The sequence below is a fragment of the Cucumis melo genome, chromosome 4 (genome assembly GCF_025177605.1).
Source record: "Cucumis melo cultivar AY chromosome 4, USDA_Cmelo_AY_1.0, whole genome shotgun sequence".
Classification (NCBI taxonomy): domain Eukaryota; kingdom Viridiplantae; phylum Streptophyta; class Magnoliopsida; order Cucurbitales; family Cucurbitaceae; genus Cucumis; species Cucumis melo.
In genome coordinates, this window is record NC_066860.1 from 2,933,894 (window position 1) to 2,955,073 (window position 21,180).

The 21,180-nt window shown below is 30.6% G+C and overlaps 3 protein-coding genes across 5 annotated transcripts; 2 read left to right on the plus strand and 1 right to left on the minus strand.

The window, feature by feature from the left end:
- The first annotated feature begins 1,977 nt into the window (after positions 1-1,977).
- On the plus strand, positions 1,978-6,488 carry LOC103503772 (uncharacterized protein At2g24330). 2 transcript variants are annotated; one of them, XM_008468112.3, is made up of 6 exons: positions 1,978-2,331; positions 2,595-2,862; positions 3,090-3,234; positions 4,604-4,713; positions 5,297-5,723; positions 5,898-6,488. In XM_008468112.3, the coding sequence occupies exons 2-6, from the start codon at positions 2,611-2,613 to the stop codon at positions 6,167-6,169; spliced, it is 1,206 nt and encodes a 401-aa protein (XP_008466334.2). In that variant the 5' UTR covers positions 1,978-2,331; positions 2,595-2,610; the 3' UTR covers positions 6,170-6,488. The 2 variants fall into 2 exon arrangements, with proteins under 2 accessions (XP_008466334.2, XP_050939596.1); XM_051083639.1 differs by having other exon boundaries at positions 2,014-2,331; positions 5,297-6,488.
- Positions 6,489-9,918: 3,430 nt separating this feature from the next.
- LOC103503775 (guanine nucleotide-binding protein subunit gamma 2-like) lies at positions 9,919-10,897 on the minus strand. Its single transcript, XM_008468115.3, has 4 exons — positions 10,688-10,897; positions 10,549-10,601; positions 10,370-10,414; positions 9,919-10,266 (listed from the first exon to the last, which is right to left on the minus strand). Exons 1-4 carry the CDS (start codon positions 10,895-10,897, stop codon positions 10,185-10,187), a joined length of 390 nt encoding a protein of 129 aa, XP_008466337.1. The 3' UTR covers positions 9,919-10,184.
- On the plus strand, positions 10,768-20,232 carry LOC103503773 (uncharacterized). 2 transcript variants are annotated; one of them, XM_051083640.1, is made up of 6 exons: positions 10,768-10,913; positions 15,396-16,011; positions 16,517-16,753; positions 17,139-17,207; positions 18,120-18,312; positions 19,640-20,232. In XM_051083640.1, the coding sequence occupies exons 2-6, from the start codon at positions 15,574-15,576 to the stop codon at positions 20,032-20,034; spliced, it is 1,332 nt and encodes a 443-aa protein (XP_050939597.1). In that variant the 5' UTR covers positions 10,768-10,913; positions 15,396-15,573; the 3' UTR covers positions 20,035-20,232. The 2 variants fall into 2 exon arrangements, with proteins under 2 accessions (XP_050939597.1, XP_008466336.2); XM_008468114.3 differs by having other exon boundaries at positions 10,770-10,913; positions 15,472-16,011.
- Positions 20,233-21,180: the final 948 nt, after the last annotated feature.

Genomic DNA, 21,180 nt, shown 5'->3' on the forward strand with positions numbered 1-21,180 from the left:
CATCAAACGACAATCAAATATGTAATGAGATCACAATGATGAATCTACTACCAAGTTTTGAACTTCTAAACCTAACCAAAGAAAATGATATTAATATCATACTTCAATTTTAGTTTTCATTCTATTAATCAATATTATTGTGTATATAGCTCAATTAATATAACGTTTTATAACATATACAACTATTCATGTTTATATATGATATATATATATATATATATATATATATGTATATATATATACACTTTTGAGAATACTTATTCTACGGAAGAAAAAAAATCCTACTAAAAGACAAAATTCATTACACTCGATTTTCTACGATGATAAATACTTTGTCAATTATTTTATTTTTGACAATTTTTCTTAAATAAAAATGAGTTTTTAGCGTATTATATCTTTTTCAATGGCCTTAAAATTCATATATGTATGTATATATGTATATATGTACGTATAAGTATATGTATGTATATATTATATATAGGAAACATAAGTGGGAACGGAAGGGACGTGGGAATCATCATAGAGTACTCCACGTGGAAAGTCCATTTTGTAATTTCTCTATTCTTCTCATTTTCCTATGTCTTCAACATTTTATCAAATTATAATAAAGTTAAGACTCCCAATTTTAACTTTGAATACTTTTTTTAAAAAAATTATTTTAAATAACAATGCAGTTAAAAATATTTATATTTATCGTAAAAATTTACTTTCCATCACTAACGGCTATAAAATTAGAAAAACAAATAGTATATATCGTGGTCTATCACAAAGATATATAGTAAGATTTTGTTATATTTATGAAGTTAATAGACGAGGTTTAAGTTTATAATTAATTTTCAAGTATATTTAATAGATTTTTACCCTTTTCAATTCATACGAGAATTTGAACTTAAACTAATGAAAAATGACTGTTTTTCTCCGACAACGAGCGAGAGTATGAAAATTCAAATATTCAATTTTCAAAAAAGAATTATTTAAATAAAAATGAAGAGGCCAAACTCATCACTTCTTAAACCTACAATAATCAAAATGAACGTTTTGAAAATGCAAATACCAAAATAAATTAATAAACAAAAACTAAAAGTACAATTAAAAGAAAGGTTCAAAACAACATTTAAATATTTTAAAAATCAATATATTTATGAGTTGAACTATATATCAATTTCTTAAAATTAAATAAGGTCGGAAGAATTTGAACCATGAATCTGTCGGTTCACATATATTGATATCGATTGAGCTAAGCTGTATTTTTTATTCAGTTATATAGAGTTGACCGATTGTTATATACTATTTCTAACGAACTATAAATTTTATAAAATTATATTTTTGGTAATATAAACAATTGATTTAGGAATTCTTTTTAGAAATGGGAATTTAATTGCATGATTAGGTTTTAAATTTCAAGAAACTTTTTTCTTATTATAAATTTTATAAAATTATTAGATTTTGCATTAATTTAGGTAAAACAATAATGTACCCATTTTGATCAACTACATATTTTATAATTCCCTTTTCTTTGATTTTTTTTTTGAAAGTAATTCAACATTCTTTTATTTAAAATTTAACAATGTTCACTTTCTTGTAATTTAAATACCAACAAAAAAACATTATTTAAAAGATTTTAACTTTTAACCTTTATCAATATAACTTAGACATCGAAATCTCATAATTTTGAATTCTTCTTCATATAGATAAGAGAGATACCAAAGATGAAACCTACTGATCGATAACACATACATACATCAAGCAATCGAAATTAATTTCCTGCAACATTTCGATCTTAATAGATCGAAATCAATTTCCAACAAATTTCAACAATCATATAAGTTATTTCATTAAATTAGTCGTAGTGTGTATAAATTAACTAAAAAACTCGTTAATAGAAGAGGATAGGTCACACTTTTGATCCTTCCAAATAGAGACGTACAATGATACAAATGCAAAAGCAATATTGGAATAATAGAAGAGATAGAGATTAAATTTAAAGCAAAAGAAGAAATGAAATTACGAAACTTAGGGAAATAAATAAAACGGTGAAGATGAAGAACCCTCAATTTTCTTCGAGTCTTTTCTTATTGATTTTTTTGTTATTCTCACAAATTTCCTTCAACACGTTCACTACGCGAACAATACAGTTCTTCTCTCTCTCTCTCTCTCTCTCTCTCTATCTATCTCTCTCTTTGATTGATTTTCTCGCAGCTTTACGTCTCCACCACGGTCTCTGATTTCCATTTCTTGTTCATTCTCTCTTTCTCTCTTTGATCCGGAGAGGAGAAAGATTGGTGGAATTTTTCATTACAACATATTCTATCCGGATCGAACAATTTTCAGGTATGTTCTAGATCTACTGCTTTCTCCTTCTTACTTTTTTTTTTTTTTTTTTACTGTTTGCCGGATGTTTCGCTTCCGGTATTTACTTTGTTTTAGGAACTGATGCTTGTTAATCAATCGGTTTGTTTGTTTTTTTTTTTTTGGGTGAAAATCACTTGATTGATTACTTGAATTCACTGGCGAATTGGTGTTTGTTCTGTTTTGTAATTGTTTATGGATTTGGATTCTCGTGTGTTTATGTTAACGACATGTGGTTTTTGTAGGTGTATTCGGGGTAATATGGCTGAGGAAAAAGCTGCTGGAGAAGGTGAGAAGAAGGATGCTGTTGCGGATGTTGGCGGGAAGAAGAAATCCCGGGGGATTTTCTCGCGGCTTTGGAATAGTATCTTCCGTGTACGCGGTGATGATTTTGAGAAGAGGCTTCAGCATATTTCTAAGGAAGAAGCAGCTGTTCTTGCTAGGTTGAAGCGTAGATCCCTAACCTGGCGACGAATGGCTAGAAATCTTATTATATTCTCTGTCGTTTTTGAGGTGATTTTATTTGTCTGGTTGTATTTATCACAATAGTATGTTTTGTAGCGTGGGGTTACTGTTCAAATTGACTATGTTAGGTTTACGTCAATGTGACTGAATTGTCTAAAGTTTTTGGAATGGAAATACCTTTGATTGATTGAATTCATCTGTGGATTGAAATTAGATGTGTCGCTGTCCTGAGGATTTTTTTTTTTAATGATTTACTATAATTTCTTAATTTTCAGATTGTTGCAGTTTGTTATGCTATCATAACTACAAGAACTGTAGATTTGAACTGGAAGATGAGAGCTTTCAGAGTTTTACCCATGTTTCTTTTGCCTGCATTATCGACTCTGGCTTATACGACATTTCTTAGCTTCACAAGAATGTGTAAGTATCTACTTGACTGTCTGTGATTTTCTTTTATTCACATTATATTAACTCCATGGAGTTTATTTTTCCCCTTGATTTATTTTGTGCTTTACTCTTTATTTGTTGTCTCTGTTGATTCTCTTTCTTGTTAATTATTGATTGTATTAATGATTAACCTAACCACACATGTAATCAAGTGCTGAAACTGGTGAAAAAAAATGTGTCTAAATTAAAGGAGTTTACTTGCTGTTGGCACATGATGCCGTGGCATGAACTTAAGATGAAGCTCAAAAGTGCAAAGCTGGAATAAGAATAGTACTATATCTAAGAAAATGCTGGTTAGATGATTTTGACCTAAATTACAAGTTTTCTAAGAATTTTTTCTGAAGTTAGAGGGTTAAGACATGTCCAAAAAATATTATACTGATGAAGGGTGAGTACAGTGTATGTTAAATCTGCTTTTGATGTTCCAACTTCTCGTGACGAACTTTGAGTATCACAAGAGGTGGTTTCAATTTTTATCTTGGTTTTAACAGAAATTTTTCCTAGTGTGAGATAACAACATCAATGGTAAATTGTCAATCAGTTTGTCATTTTTATTCAGTTTCCCAGGGTGGAGGTGCCTAGAAAGATCACCTTCGTAGGAATCTTTCTTTTTGTTTACACGTTTTGCCAATGTGATGATATATAAACAATTGAATTGTTGCAGAGAATATGTTATATGTTGAATCATAATTGACTAACTTCACTTTGAAACCTGAATGTTCTTGCATTTACTTAGTCCACCTGATGGCTGACAGAATTTGTAGACTATCAAATTGTCTGGTTTTAAATAGCCTGTGTATTTTCTTATTTTTGTCATCTTATTTTATAGTGATTAATGTCTCTAGAAAAGTCTTGCTCGCTTCTTAAGAATCTTGTTGCCAAAAATTAGCTGGCATTATACTGATGACCTCAGTACTACATAGCGTTTATAGGTTTTCTGTTACACTGTAGGATCAATTGTATCCATCGTCTGGTTTCTGACAACGGACATTGTGGAACGAATGCACTTAAAGCCTATACAGATTCTAGTAGTGCTACTTCTTTCTATTTCTATTTCCATTTCTCTAATTCCTTGTTCGCTGCATATCTGTAGACATGTAATACAAATTTTGTACTTTGGCAGACAAGGATGGTTGTTATTCTGCAGTAGTATCCTAGTGACTTTGCAGTGGCTTGTATCTTTTGAGTTTTGACTGAAAGCCATTTTGATTTTTGAATTCTTTTTTGCCCTGGATTTTAGTTATTTGTTCAAAGACTTTATGTTAAATCTTCTGTTGGCACATTGGAACTTAGTGTTATGTTTTCGCAATATTGAATCTATAACTTACTGGCAACTTAATAGGTGATAGGAAGGACCAAAAAACCCTTGAAAGGCTGCGAGCTGAGAGGCAAGCTAAAATTGATGAACTTAAGGAGAAAACAAATTATTACATTACCCAGCAGCTCATCCAGGTAACTCTGTTTTTTCAATATATTTTTCCATCGTCTTTCTTGAGTTTCTTAGCGTGGTATATTCTATAATCTGTAATTTTCCTTGCCATACCAGATCCCTTTTCTCTATCGGGACCCATATTGGTTTTAACCTTCTTAGCGCCTCCATTGCAGTCTTTTGAAGCTCCATTTCTCATTTTTAAAATAACCAAGCATGTAGGAAGTTACCCGTTCTTTAAATTGGATCTTCATATTAAGACAAAATGGAGGCAAGTTAACATTGATGTAAACTGACTGGAAACTACACAACACGCAACTTCTTTGATATAATTGTGGATAGCAAATGCAATTTTTTTTCTGAAGTCTACTAAGCTCCGGAAACCTTCTTCTCACTTGATGATATAAGATTGTCTTATGAGGTTCATGATTAACCTGCGGTTTCTTTTCACATTTGTTTCTCTATGGCTTTTCTGCTGAGGTTTATTTTTCCAACTGGATCGAACAATCTATAGCTAAAGTTGTGCAGCCTTTCTTTTTCTTCAAATCCCCTAGACCTTCTTGAGGATCCTTTTATATTAGTTTTTTACCCCTTTTCCTTTGACAGAGATATGATCCCGACCCTGCTGCAAAGGCGGCTGCTGCAACTGTATTGGCTTCCAAGATGGGAGCAGATTCTGGCTTAAAGGTTCGTTTGGGCGATGAGTCCAACCCTAATGTTCCATCAGGGAAGAGCAATGATGTTGAACTTGTGCAAGCCGGTGGTGGGCTTCGAAACAGAAAACAAGGTCACACCCGTTCCAGCAGTACAGGTAGTGCTTCATTGCATCATATTGATGAAGATGCATGTCGTCCTGCAGTATCCGATGCTCCTAATGCTTCTGAGCATAATCAGTTGGTTGTCGGTCATTACAATCCCCAAGGACCCGCTGTAAATGATGGAGGATGGCTAGCTCGAATTGCTGCACTGCTCGTTGGAGAAGATCCAACACAATCTTATGCACTCATCTGTGGCAACTGCCATATGCACAATGGTGAGTCAATCCTACTCTACCCTTTACACCACACTCTTTTCTTCAATACACAAGCAGAAGGAGTCTGTATCTCTTTATGCATCTATAAACGTGAAAATACATGCACTTCCGTTTTCGAGTCGAATAAAATCCACAAGGACTACTATAACTTCATCTCTTTTTTATCCTTTGTAGGACTTGTCAAGAAGGAAGATTTCCCATTCATTACCTACTACTGCCCACATTGTCATGCCCTAAATCGGTCCAACCAATCAGAGGAACAAATTTCTGGCCATGGCAGTCCAACTGCTGGTTCTATAAAACCAAGAAGCACTAGTGACCCGATAATACTCACCAGCAACGTCGACGCAGAGACAATTTCTGAGATTCAGGAGGCCATCGAACAAACGGAATCTGCAAACTTAGTTAGCGAAGAAGAAAAGGTACACACAGCCGAAACGACATAATTATAATACACCACGGAACTCAAATTTGATCATTGCCTTGGGCTTGGCTTGTTATAGTATCTCCCTTGTGTTCATATCGTGGGCGTTTATCGAGCAACAAATTGTTTTCATAGTTTTGCTTCTTCTTGCTTGGTCTTGTAAAAGCTGGCACTGTTAAGGTGAGTAACATTTCCTTCCTTTGTTCATTTTATATTTTTACTTTTTTCCTTTTCTTAGAGAGTTGATTGATGTATACATAGATTACATGGATTTTGTTGTAAACATGTAAAACTTTTTGAGCTTTGACTTTTTAATGGAAGTGTCTAAAAGATTTTACTTCTCTTGTCATTCTTTTTCTTTTTCTTTCTTTTTATATTTTATTTTATTTTGAGGTCGTGTCTTTGTTTTTCTTCTTATTTAAGAAAATGAATCGAAATATTTACAAATATCATATTTGTAAGGAAAAAAATTATTTACAAATATGATCGTTGATAGTTTGGACATTTTGCTATATTTGTAAATAATTTCGATAGTTTTGTCATTGAAAATAAGTTTCCATTTCTTGGTTATGTAAATTAAGTTACTTTTAGAGTGTATCGTTGATATTTCAAGTAATGTCGTTTTCGTTAATTTAACTGTTTTAAAAAATCAATAAATGTTTCATTTTATGATGTAGACTTTGTATTTTTTTAATATTAGTTGGTTGGTTCATTTATGCGAGAAAGCTCATTAAAATTTCACACTAATTTCTTCCACAATGACTAAATAGTTACAAATTTTGAAATTCACATGATACAGTTTAAAAACTAAATCGTTACAAAATGGCTAAATCGTTACGAATCAAAGTTTAAGAACTAAATTATCATAGAAAGTTAGATTAAAAAGTGATTTCTAACCTAAAGAAAAATGGCGTACCAACGGTATGGTATAAACGTCATTCATGACATTGCAACTTTTATTAATATTTTATTTATTTGGGCTTTATGTGAACTTTTTCTTTTTTTTTTCCTCAATTTTCTTTGTTTCACCTTTCACATTTTTCTCTCCTACCGAAAAGCTTTGATTTGTTCCTTCCTCGTTATAATACCAAAAGCTATGAGTTACGTCTCTTCTCGTCCAATTTAATAAAACTATTGTTAAATTGAACATAGCTTACGAGTGAGTTACTTACTATTAAGTTTGTGGTTCGGATTCTCCTATCAAGAAAATCCATAAAAATGCTTTATATTCCCTCTTTTTAAGTAGAAGACAAGAAAAATTGCTCCATAGTCAAGTAATTACCAAACAGTCATTTTACATTCTAGTAATATCTCTTTTTGTTTAATCTTTTTCAAATTCTTTAACAACCTCACCAAACATGTAAACTCTCTCTCACGTTGATGCAGACAATTTCAATTTGTCCATTAATGCTATATATATATATATATATATATATATATATATATATATATATATATATATATGTATGTATGTATGTATGTTTGACTTTTATTTTTCTATATTTTATTTGATGAAGAGATGGTCTTTGTTTTTATTGTATTTATTTTAAAATCAATAATTTCTTGATAATTTTTAAAGAAATTATTGTATATCACAAACAACTAAATATATTTAGAAAATATAACAAAAAGTTTTAGAGTATATTGACAATTTTTAAAAATGTCTCATTTTTATTTAGAAAAAAAAAACATATTATTTTTATAAATAAATATAAAGTAGAAAGAAACTATGGATAAGAAGGGAAGAGATAAGATATTTATCTTTTACATCTTTTAATTGTCTACCTACGTGGACTTTAGTGGAGCAAATAAAACACATTCAGCTGTCTTTATCTTCCTATTGGTTTCACACTTCAGAAACAAATCAAATTAGATTTTTTTTTTCTTCTTTTCTTTTTTTTTTTTTTTCAAATTTGGTACCTAAAATTTTATGTCTGTGAATAATATGTTAGAAAATTGGAGTCAAAGATCCAAAACCACATTTCTTTTTCTTGACCCATAAGCCAAAATATAATTGTTTAATTTTGAAGGCATTTTTCGAAAAACAAAGAAAAGAAAAGATTAGGTAGTAGAATTTTATATCAAAGGTGATTGATCGAATGAGACTTCATCTCAAAACCAATTAACAATAAGAGGGTAGTCCGTGTATATTATATGGAGTATGAGTTCTCTTGGTTTTTCCAATATGGGACTTTCAACATCTCCGACAAAAGGAAGCATATAGTATGAGGTCAAAATTGTGCAAAAACCCCAAGGGTCTCGAGAGAAATGACAACGAGGAATTGGGTTTAGGGTTTCTTTTGTTGTTTATTTCAAGTTACTGAGTTGTATTTCTTAGATTCAAATAATTCGTATTTGGCTATTAAAAAAGAGAGATTTGTAGCACGAGATTGGTTGTTGACAATCTCAATCGCACTAGAACCTGTAATTGTAAAATACTGTAGTACCAAATTTGGGGCAAACACTAGTATACTTTTCGATGTCATTTGTTTCTCTTTTTCTTTTTCCTACTGTTTATTTGCTATTTTCTGATCAATTACTTAATTTATTTCTGTACTTGATGTTTTATTTTTCAATTATTTCTTCGATTAAATAAAACAAATACTAAATAATAGTAAGAATTATCTTATCCCATACGAATGGATATCATCTCATAATTATATATGCCTACTTCTGTTTCTAGTACGACCACTTGATGACATGAGAAGGGAAGTGAGACAAATGGCTTAAACTACTGGAAGGATTCCTCTTTGGATAATCGGTACTGTAATTCATATTCCCGTGATCAATTTAGTCGATATTTTCTTGGCATATATATATATATATCGAATAATTCATTTTTGTCTTTGGTAAATTTACCAACATAGCGATCCTCCCATTCAACTAACCTCAACTATTTTCGAACATCTCATTGCATTTTCGCGGCCTTTGAGTCTGGCATTTTTGTATGATCTATATAGTCCCTCTCTTTCTAGTAGGTTTCAAATATAAAAATTATTTTTCTAAAAGAATTATTTTAGATTATATTAAAATTTAAAATTTATAGGCTTATCAAACACTTTTGTATTGTGTCTATAAAATAATTAAGGGACAAAAGTAAAAGTTGAAGATAAAGTTTGTGGATTATATTAGAAGTGGAAAAAGTTACAACTATGAATCATCTCTTGACAACATCCTTTCCTTAAATTTTACATTTAAACCAAAACGGATGGCTAATTAGTTTAGTTCACATTATTCATATTAATAAAGCATATCACTTCCTTTTCTTTTAATTTTAGCATGCACCATTATTTAAAAAAAAAATCATAATATTTTAACTCAACTTTTAGTAATTTAATGAAAAAAAAAACACTTTTATTCCCTAATTTTTTTATTGAACTTACCGTCTAAGATTTAATGTTGATAGATATAAATTCTTTTAAATTAGTAATAAGTTAGTTTCCATCCAAAAAAAAAAAAAAAATCTTCAAAATGACCTCTACCTCCAAATTTTATTTTTTTAAAACCAAGATTTGAAAACTAAAAATATATAAACTTTTAAATCTTGTTCTTTCCATGAAAATGCAAATGGTTCTGTGTAAATTGTTGTCATAAAGTTAAATATAACAAAAAACTGAATCATTATAGTTATAAGTTAAAAGGTGACTAAATTATTATTATTAGGAAAATTATTTTGGTTTAATTATTATTTTAAGGAAAGTTTAAGGAACGAAAAATGTTTTTAACATTTAATAATAATAACAAAAAGAAAAAAAAAAAAAAAAAAAACACTAAGTGAACGGTAAAGTTAAATTCGGAGAAAAAAATTGTATTAATCCAAAAGAAAAGAAAAAATAAAAACTTTTACACACGATCCGATTGCGACGTCGTCGTTTCAATTCCCCAAGTTGAAGAGACTTTTCCTTCTTCTTCTTCTTCTCCTTCTCGACATTGTAGTTATGGCGGCAATCGATCAACAACAGAAAAAAAGAAGATGATGTCAAAACCCTATAAATCAACCGCGAATTGCAAAACTGGATCTCCCTCTTTCACCGGAATCAGATCCACCGTCTGTGATTTCGACTGCCATGAGCTCCTCGGAACCACTGGTCCCAGTTCACATCCGTCGGACCGATTGTTCTGTATGTTTTCGAACATTCTTCCTCGATTAGTACTAGATATTTTCAGTTATATTCTAAGATAAGATCGAGAACTAATGTTAATGGCGATATGATGTTCTTACTCTGGAAGCAAAGGATCTGGAATCGATTCAACGCTGGAGATGAATCTGTACGGAAAATAGGTAAAGAAAGAAAATTAAAGCCCTAAAGAAATGGAGAAGACGATTGATTCTAATTTATTTCTAAACGAATTAGAAATTTTTTGAAACCCTAATGAATTTGATTAATCTTCTTTACTTACCCTGCGCAGACGGTAGAAGATTCACCAATATTCTCGAGCTGTTGCAATTCTTCCTGCATCATTTCATAACGATTTATCACGAAAAAAACGAAGGAAATGGCAAAGCGATTAAGGTAAAATCCATGAAATAGCGATTTACTTTGATGATATTGATTTCGTTTTGGAGTCTGTTTATGGCTGCTGTGATTCTATGTCTGCCAAAGAAGGTGTTGTTCTTACATCGAGACTTGGATTTGATTTCTGGATTGACTTCTTCTTGTTCTTCTTTCGGTGACTGTCGAGGCGGCGGCGGTGACGGCGACGGCGAGGGAGAGGACGGTGGGTGTGATTGGTGGAGTTCATCAGCCATTGTTGGAGAGTTAGAGGTAAGAAATCAAATTGAATGTTCTTTTTCTTCCTTTTCTATGGGAAATTGATGAAGAAATTTTGGGAATTAAAGGGAAGAACAGAGAGAAAATGGGGAAATTGAGATGAAGAAGAGAAGAAATAAAAAGGGATTTCTTTAGGAGGGGTGGGGGAGGGAAGGTGAGGAGATTTTTAAAACATTCAAAAAGGAGAAGAAATGGACCAAAGAAAGCTGGAAACAAATGATGAGGGCAAGGTGGTTTTTTTTTTTATATAATTATTATTATTTAAAAACAAACAAAGAAAGAGAGAAATAAAAATAAAATCTTTTTTTTCTTGTTGATGTATTTGGAATAATTGAAGGAAAAAGGCAAGAGATGAGATTGTGATGAAAAGGAATAAAGTGGATAGTCAAAACTCTGTGAAAAAGTAGACCAAAAGATCAGAACATACAAAATAATAATAATTAACAAATAATTAATAAAAAAATACCTTTTTTTTTGTTCTTTAGGTTTTTTGGTTTACCCAAGTTTTTGGTTCAATCTACGGAGTAAGAATAATCCAAATAGTCCGACAACCTGAATTACCTACCCATATTATATAGATTTTGTTGGGTTAGTTTAAAATGTAGGTTGGATTGGGTTGAAAATTTTAATAATTTTCGAGTTGGAGGGTTTGAAAAGTTCAGGTCAACCCAAATTAATATTATATATATATATATATATATATATATATATATATTTATTTATTTATTTATATGGATGTTCAAAACTTGGAAGGTACAATAATTTTGAAGGAACAATTTTGAACTTTAGAAACATTTGAAATTAGAAACGAAAAAAAAATAGTAATACAACCCGATAACCTAACCCAACTCATATTTTACGGTGTTGGGTTGAGTTAAAAACTTAATTCGGGCTCTTCGAGTTGCCAACCCAACCAACCCGTTTACAATCCTAGTTTAATTATAAAAAAATTGAAATAGTTGCAAAATAACAATTATGACTTAAAATATTTGTAGATACAATATAATGGAAGAGAAAAAGATTGTAATAAAGCAAAAAATTAAACTTAACTTTAGAAGTCCATTTATGATATACCGTATTATTGATGGGAGTAACTCCTAATTGTCGTACCCGGTACAAAAAAAGTGAGATCGTGTAGGTATGAGTGATAAAGTATATCTTGGATATATTTTGTTATGTTTGCAATTCTTTACAAATATTGTTATACACTCAATTATTGTACTTAAAAATGATGCTAAATGCAATTACCTTAAGTTTAACGGTTATAGTTTGGAAAAAGTTAGAATCGAGATGTTATCATTTTATAAAACCTCACAAATAGTTCGCATGGTTTGACAAGATACTCCTTTAAGTAGTCATATGGACTATTCATTATAAGTTTTAATACTATAAGTTTTTATTTAGCTTTCAAGTCTGAAAACATTACCATTTTAGTCTTAAACTTTTAGTTTAATTTTTCAAAAGGTTAGGATTTTGGTATGAATATTTGAGTTTTATTTCAATTTGATGTTTATGTTTCAAATCTTACATTTTAAATATTTTTTTTACTAAATATTCTAATCCAATTTTTTACATTAAAAAATAATAAAACTTAAACATTTTGAAACCTTAGATTAAATACATGGAACTAAGCATAAAATTTAGGTTATAGGAAGGAAATGGAAAGGAAATGAAAGGGAGAAAAAAAAAAAAAAAGTTAAAAAGTGATTTGTGAAGTAGAACTTTGAATCTTATTCTATTTGGTTTCTAAGTTTAATTTCTAAAGAAGTATTTATTTTAGTCTCTCATAATTAAAGTTATGTTAACTATTCAACACAAATGTATGGAACGTTATATCTTTCAATGATTGGTCTCTATACGTATTGAGTAGATAAAGGTGAAGTAAAGTGCCAACAATCGACACATCAAAATACTTTAACTACCAAAAACTCGAAGTAAAAATGTTTTTTAAATTCTCCCGCTTTGCCACCTTATTTAAAATATAAACTCTATCGTTACTAGCTATCAAAAAATACAAGTTATCTCGTCGTTTTATTAAAGAGCTAACAAAATCTTAATAGACATCAAAATAAAAACTTTATATCAACTAAAACAAACATTTCTAAAAAATTAAAAACAAAATTCAAGGGCTAAAAGAAGGTTATGACAAATTTAGAGATGAAAATAGAAGATTATTAATAAAAGTATAGATGTATTTTAATAGTGTTATTTGGGAAGATGAATATAATATAAGGATGAAACTTAGGGAAGAATAGAGAGAGAATGGTTTTGAATCGAAGAGGTCAAAGCTTGAAAGTTTGAAACCCCATCAAAGCCGCCAAGTCCACCTCTTCATTATTGTTTAATTAATATCTTACTCACAAACTAACTCTATTTTCCTTCGTTTTTTTGGCAATTTGTGTGATGTTCATGGGAGTTTGATGTGTATGCCTTTTTCCATCTTTATTCCATTTTCAATCAATTTTTTCGTTTGATTTCGTGGGAATTGGGACAAAGATTCTACGGGGATTGAATTGTCGTGTAAAACTATTAAACTTTTTATCTTGTTCTATTTTCTGGGTTTTCTAAATTGAGTCTATTTTAGTCTTATGTCATTAAGATTTTATTAACTTATTTCGACGATTGGACTGCGAAATAAGATAATTACTCAAATTTTAATTTTTAGTTAAAGCGGTGATTTGGTGTTTTATTAGAAAAAAAAAACTCAAAAAATCACCTTCGACTTCAAGATTTTGACTGTAACCATTTTCTCAACCCAACTCATATGCTAAATGCAATTCATCCACGTATAATTTTTTTTAGATGTGTTGTAATTAGTTTTTTTCTAGTTTATTTTACTTTGCCATAGATGTAAACATCGATATATTAGATTTATTTTATTTTTCTTTATCTACTCAATGTTGTTATTTTGATTTGTTTTAATATTCCAATATGAAAAAATAAATAAAGAGTGGGGAGGCGAGAGGATGCGAGAGATTTAAGTTTTTGAATAAAAAAAGAACAGTTAAATTTAAATTTGTGTTTATTTTCACGTTGATTATGTTTTTGTATTGGTATAAAAGATTTATATAATAAATTAATCAGATTTTTTTTGCATAATCATTGACAGAAATTCTTTTTTTGTTCAAAAGTTTATATATAAAAACAAACACTTTTAAAACTTTAGGAATCAAAATAGAATTTTAATCCTTTTCTTTTTATGAAATGTTTACAAAAATCAATCCTCGTTTGAGTGGTTAAGTCCTTATCTATCATTCATTGAATAAAAATTAAATTTCTTGTTAGCTTGTTTTATTATTCATATATAAATGAGTAAAATTGGTTCAAACTTGTGATGGAAAATGCATTTCTTGTACCCATCCTCGTTTTGTTCGTATAGAATTTTCTTCCTTTCGTTTCCCCTCCATTCTTCGCATTGCCTAAATAGGTGGGGTAGGATCCACAGAGCCTCAACTTTGATGGAAAAAATAAGTCTATTTAAATATCAAGTTTTATGTCAGTTGAGTATTGCTTTAGCTGACAGATTACTTTTACTTTAGAACACAAGTACTTTTGTTTTCTAAAAATTTATTTTATGTATATTTCAATTGATTACGATGTATATTTCATTGTCATGCTATTTTTTGCACAACTTACTAAAAAAGTGTAAGATTTGTCTATTGGAATATTTGTGTATAAGGTTTAGAATTTAAGTATTTGGTTAAAAAGTGTTGGATTACATTATCATTTTAGTTACTATACTTTTTAGTTTTTACTACCTAAAAACTACCTCTATCGCAATGAAAAAATATCTAGGGATTGTTTGGAGAGGTGTAATGTAATCATTATTACTAAGAATCGTGGGAGTATTGAAATGCACAAGGTCTTGTAATTACGTTTCATTCTTTTTGAAAAAATTATATTACTCCCAATCTTCGATCTTATACTTTTAGATTTGGTTATTTTCGATTCCTATACTTTTTGTTACTTTATTCTACTTTGGTTTACATACTTCAAAACATTCTTTTATGATCAACTCATTTTTATTTTCGGAGAACTAATTGTCACTCTTGAAAAATTAAGTGCTAAAATGAACCAAAGTATAAAAACTAAAGCAAAAAGTATAGAAATAAAAAAAATAGTTCTATACTTTTTATCTGAGCTAAACTTTGATGGACTCATAGATGTATACTATATATGTTTTTCAAACAAGGAGTGGGTGTGAAGGGTATTATTATTGTATGCTTTTCGTGGTTTATTTCTTCTCGAGTCGTCGACTCCAAAGCAAAAACTCTTTTTTCAGCGAGGGAGTAACATTTTAGGTGATAGTTATTTTTTACTTCTTTTGTTGTTTGATTGTCTTTAATATCGACGTACTTTCTTTATCTAATATCTATTTAGTCTATCACGATCTCCTTAAATAAAAATAAATTTTTGTTATATTTGAAAATTGTTTGATTTTTTTTTTTTTTTTTTTTTAATGTTGGCGGGTATAAGATGAGGATAAGAGTTATTATCAAGCGGGCAATTAGGGCTCGGAAATGTGAAATTCCCCATTTCCCTCCATTTTCAGACTATGCCGAAGAACTCTCCCATTCGAACTTCAAGATTTCATCGCTTTCCAGCTTCAACGATCTCATTCTCTCTTCATCTGATGTAATCGGAGCTGTAGGAAATGGCATTTAGATCATCAATCGCGAAGTTCTCCTTGTTTTCTTCTTCGTCGCAATCTCTCCATTTTCACCATTTGTTCTTCACATGTACTACTCCGCCGCCGAGAATTTTCCGGTTCTGCTCCATTTCTACTGCTTCTGGTGTTAAGAACAAGACAAAGAAGGAGAAGCATAAGAAATCGAAGAATCTCAAGGCGAGTACCTTGGTTTCGAAATCGTCGGAGTCTGCTTCTTTATCTTCGAAGTTAGCTTTGGTGAAGGAGAAAAGGAGGACTCGGTCCACTAAGGAGTTTGATGAGAACGCTATCCCGATTGGCGACACAGCTGCTCACATTCCGGTGATGCTTGCGGAAGTATTGGACGTATTCTCTAGTTCATCCGGAAGGCCGCTACGCTCCTTTGTAGATTGTACCGTCGGTGCCGGTGGACATTCCTCAGCGGTTAGTCTCTATCTGTACATGTTTTTCTTCTTGTTTTGTTCATCGCAAATGATTGATTAGGTGCATTTTCCTTGATAGCAATTATTATTCGAATGTGTTTGATGATTGTGTTTCTTGAAGTAGTTCTGTGCCTGCTCGTCAATTTTTCTGAAATATATTATTGTTCGTGTATAAGTGTAGCCGTAATAAATGCTCACTCAATCTTTAATCCAAATGTTTAATCAATGAGCAGAATATTATGTGCTGATTTGGATATTGAGTTGTGTATTGTATTCTATCTAAAGCTATACGTGGCTTTATTCAAGCGATTGATCTTATCTAAGTGCTTCTTTCTCTACTCTTGCTTCGTAAACAGAATTGTGGAGTAACTTTCGATCTTTCATCCTGTGTCTTTCAGTTGATGTTGTTGCATGAAGATGTGGTGTTGATAACTGCTTCTTTATGTGGCTGTATTCGTTTTCTTTTTTCATGATGCCCAGTTCTGATCTCATGTCCTGGAAAACAGATAATTCAAGCGCATCCAGAGTTAAATTTTTACATGGGAATGGATGTTGATCCAATTGCTCTTGACAAGGCTCAAGATCGGATAAGTGATTTCTTCAGTGAGGATTCTGATTTGAAAGCATATATAGTTCTGAAGAACTTTAAATATTTGAAATCACTACTGGCTGATTCAGATGAGAAACCGTTAGATCCTGGAGTTGATGGAATTTTGATGGATTTGGGAATGTCATCCATGCAGGTTTGTGAAAGGAAATCCATTAATATTCAAAACACTCAACTCAGCGTAGTAGAGAGTAAACTTGTATGCTCTTCCATTTAAGGTGCTAATGGAATATATGGCAAAAACATAACAATACACTATAAATGTTCTGCACACTGATCAGGAAAAGAACATAAAATTTCTACTAATAGTGTACTAGTTAGTAGTATTTGACATCTTTGAAAACATAGAGAAATACTAAAGTGCTATTATTTATTATTACTGTTGGGGTCCACTGTGATGAGTGGTATGGTCCATTTAACAAAGCTATGTTTCTATTTTTCATCTCATAGAGTATATCGATGCTATCAGTTATGTTGTTTATTTTCTCATATACAATGTAACCTTTTTCCCGGTTGCTTAGGTGGACGACCCTGAAAGAGGATTTAGAGTCCTTGGTGATGGACCTCTTGATATGCGAATGGATCCTCAGGTATAAACTACTTTAGGGGTGTTTGGTTAGCAATAAAAACAAAGAGTTGAGTTGAGTTGAGTTGGTAATGATTATAAGTAAGTAATTGAGGGAGTTGACACGGATAACAAAGTGAGAAATGTGAGTTGATATGAATAACAAGGTAATAAACCTCTTTAATTATTGGTGAACCAAACGGGAAGTTGGTTTTTCTTTACCCACCCAACTCAACTCTCCCAAATAAGGTCTGAATCTGTTTCTAACTATTCCATTGTTTACCCTTGATGAACTCTTACTTAACTGAAGTATCTGCGACCTATTCACTTCCATTTTCCTTTGTAATAGTCCATGCGCTTTTTGTTCACCCTTGATTATGGGAACACGCATACTGAATTAAAACTTCTTTTTCTTTGATAGATTGATTTCCCATTGAATGTCTCTTTTTTCTTTGTTTTCTCTTTTCTTTTGTTGGATAAGATACCAAAGAATATTTCTATAACTGTCTGCTGGACGGACTGCAGATTACCGACTTCCTTTTGAATACTGTCCTCTGTTCTCTTTATAGCTGAATGAAACGTACATTTCTCTGCAGTCCTCACTAGGCCACCACCCATCCTCGAAAAGAAAGGGGAAAAGCCATAAGTGAAAAAAGGAAAAAGAAACCTATGTCGACGGTTAGAATATAATTTTGGTCCAGTACTTCGAGAATTGTTTCATATTAGTCCATGAACTTTCAACAAATCTCAAGTTCAGTTTTTCACTATAAAATTTTGGAACATTTTTAATCAATTTCGGTAAAAGTTAATATTTTAGGATTATTTTAATTTCTTCGCCGAGTTGAAAGATACATAAGAATTTAAGGCAGAAATAAATTTTATGGGTTAATTATTTAATTATGTGGGTTCCTTACTGATTGAAACAGGTTTATGGCAGGCAAGTCTAAAAGCAGAGGACATATTGAACAATTGGCCGGAAATAGAAGTGGGTCGTATCTTGCGGGATTATGGAGAAGAAAGCAATTGGTATTCTCTTCAGAATAAAATCGTAAAAGCTCGATCACAGGGTGGATTGCATTCCACCACTCAATTACTTGATCTTATCCGCAAATCTACTCCAGGATTTAAAGGTAACCTACTCCCCCATTTCATTAATCTTTATTTTTATTTATCATTTTCTTTTGCCTATGATCTGAACCACATTCATCTTTGTTTATTATGTTCCCTGCGATATCATTATGATTGTCTCTCCTATCAATTATAGCCACTTTCTTTTTACCCTGTCTTTTTGTTATTTCATATATCACATCAACGTCAGGCCTTGTTTTTTAATATCTATTTGTTCTTTTAATTTTTTGTTTTTGTAAATTTTGCTGCTAAACACTTTCTCAGTTATAAGTTTATACATTTTGTTACCCAATTTCTATTAATATTTTCAAAAACAAGGCCAAATTTTTTAAATAAAAAAGAAAAGTTTTTTTGCTTTTAGAATATGTGTAGTAATCCATGTGTTTCTTTGATATTTTGATGACAGTCATAGGGATGAAACAACCATAAACTTCTGAAATTGAAAACAAAAAGTAAAATTGTTATCAAATGAAGTTGGACTTTTTAGTTTCTTTTTTCTTGCTAAATATATGATGTTATTTACTTATCGAAATTGCTTCCCTACAATTTAATTGACTAAGCATCCTTCAACCTCTACTCGGTAGTCATTTAGTTCATTGTGTTTCACATTTTTTACGTAAACTTTTAAAACTTTTTGGCCTAATTTAAAAAAAAAAAAAAAAGAAACAGAAACAAGTTTTTCTTATGATGATGTGCATGTTTCTTATTTTTTTATTCTAATCATTTGGTTTTATATTTTTTGAAAATGATATCTCTTTCTTCATTTTCTTTCGATGACGTGCATGTTTCTTAGGTATAAGACAAACTTTCAAAAACAACTTTTATTATTTATTGTTTTTTTAGTTTTGAAAGCTCTGGCGTGATTTTCTAAAACATTTGTAAAAACAAATGTAGGGTTGGAAATGGTATTTTCTAGGCTAAACTTTTACAAACTAACAATTGAAATACCAAAAAGTTACGAAACGGGATTTTTACTTTTCAAAATGAGGCTTTGAATTTATATAATCATAACATAAAAACCACCAGTGCGCTTACGTAGGTCCAACGGATTCCTCACATGATTGGTTTTTGTATTTTAATATTAATTTTGAAGTGTCGTATTACAATATATATTAAATAATATTTTACTTTAACCAAAGTATGGTTGTAGTGTAGTGGTTGTGCTTTCACCCTCACAACCATCAAGTCAAATGAAAAGGCAAAAAAAAAAAACCAACCGAGGCTAAATTACCGGAAGACAACGTGTAAAGAAGTTAAAAAATACGTAATTTTTAAGTTGATATTGAGTAATAATATGGGGTGTGAAATATATATATATAATGGAAACAGGAGGAAGACAAGGGTGGATAAAGACAGCGACCAGGGTATTCCAAGCTCTTAGGATTGCTGTTAATGATGAACTCAATGTATTACAAAACTCCCTGTATACCTGTTTTGATTGCCTTGCTCCCGGCGGTCGACTTGCTGTAATCTCCTTCCACAGTTTGGAGGATAGGGTTGTGAAGCAAACATTTCTAGACATCATTAACCCCAAAACAGAAGGAGATGAAGTCGCAAAGGTTATCGAAGAAAATGAAGAATGGATTAAGCAAACTGTCAAGGGTTCCAAAGGCAGAGTCCTCACGAAAAGGCCTATAACTCCATCGGAGGAGGAAGAGAGGTTGAATCGACGTTCTAGGAGTGCTAAGCTCAGAGTAATTCAGAAGAATATTGTTCTTTGCTGATGGAAAAAACCAATTGGCATTCTGACTTCTTTGCTATATGAAGGTTAGTACTTCTACATACCAAAGACTCTTTCTCATTTGTAGCTTTTTCTCCATCTTTTTTGGATTTTTATTTACCAGTTCTTTAGAAAATTGTTTATTTATCTAACAATGTTAGAAGAGGATTATAATGATAAGCACCTACTTTGTTAGATGTAAGTTAGAGGTCCTTTTGAAATATTCCCAAGTACTAAAAAAAGGAAACTGCTTAGATCAAATCTAGAATCTATGATGGTCACTCTCGATCTTAAGACTATCCTTAGGAATAGTTTGATCAAAGATTAATCTAATTAATTGATTTTTAACATCAAATCTAAAGCAAGTTTTGAAAAAAAAAAGTACCAAAAAAGTTGAATAAAGTTTTTCAACTTTGATATTCTAATTTTTCAAGAGCATTACAAATCATTCTATAGGTTAAAGAAAATAAAAGTTTAATAGTCATCCAAGTATACTTTTAACTTTTTCTTTTTCTTTTTTTTTTTTTTTTTTTTTTGAAGAAAATAGAAACCTAGAAACTTAAAACAATATTTTGCATATTAAATTAAAATTGAAAAACTAAAAGTAAACTAACATTGTAAATAATGTATTCTTGGTGTTGTTTTTTTTTTTTTTTTTCTCACTTTAGGGAAAGTGTGAAAAGATTTTACATAAAAATACTTTTCAGCAAAGACAAGAATTGTTTTGTAATCATAGAAACCTGTCCATTCCACACCAACCGAATTAATAAGATTTTATTTCAGAGCTATTTTTCAATTCTTAGTAACACGGAAAGCAAAATTCTTTTTATACTCTGCCTTAATGGGTCATTATTAGGTGTCTTTTCGATAATAATAAAAATACAAAGGATTTATATGTCAAAAATAATTACTAAACAAAAAACTTATTCTTTGTCAAACGGCAATTTTCTTATTATCTTAAGGATTATTTTCTTTATTATAGAAAAATTATTACATTGATTTTTTTATGAATTTGTATGTTTGGTCGATTTTTATAATGTTTCTGATTTTTATAATTTTTCTAATTTTAATTCAACATATAAAAATAAATTAATTTAGGTAAATGTAACAAAATCAAAAAAATGTTTAATCAGTGTAACAAATTAAGAAA

Coding starts and splice junctions, on each gene's coding strand:
- LOC103503772 (XM_051083639.1), top strand. CDS start 2,611: ATGGCTGAGGAAAAAGCTGCTGGAGAAGGTGAGAAGAAGGATGCTGTT. Junction 2,863..3,089: donor TATTCTCTGTCGTTTTTGAG/GTGATTTTATTT, acceptor CTTAATTTTCAG/ATTGTTGCAGTTTGTTATGC. Junction 3,235..4,603: donor TCTTAGCTTCACAAGAATGT/GTAAGTATCTAC, acceptor GCAACTTAATAG/GTGATAGGAAGGACCAAAAA.
- LOC103503775 (XM_008468115.3), bottom strand. CDS start 10,897: ATGGCTGATGAACTCCACCAATCACACCCACCGTCCTCTCCCTCGCCG. Junction 10,602..10,687: donor ACGAAATCAATATCATCAAA/GTAAATCGCTAT, acceptor GAAATGATGCAG/GAAGAATTGCAACAGCTCGA. Junction 10,267..10,369: donor CCAGATCCTTTGCTTCCAGA/GTAAGAACATCA, acceptor GAAAACATACAG/AACAATCGGTCCGACGGATG.
- LOC103503773 (XM_051083640.1), top strand. CDS start 15,574: ATGGCATTTAGATCATCAATCGCGAAGTTCTCCTTGTTTTCTTCTTCG. Junction 16,012..16,516: donor CCGGTGGACATTCCTCAGCG/GTTAGTCTCTAT, acceptor CCTGGAAAACAG/ATAATTCAAGCGCATCCAGA. Junction 17,208..18,119: donor ATATGCGAATGGATCCTCAG/GTATAAACTACT, acceptor GGTTTATGGCAG/GCAAGTCTAAAAGCAGAGGA.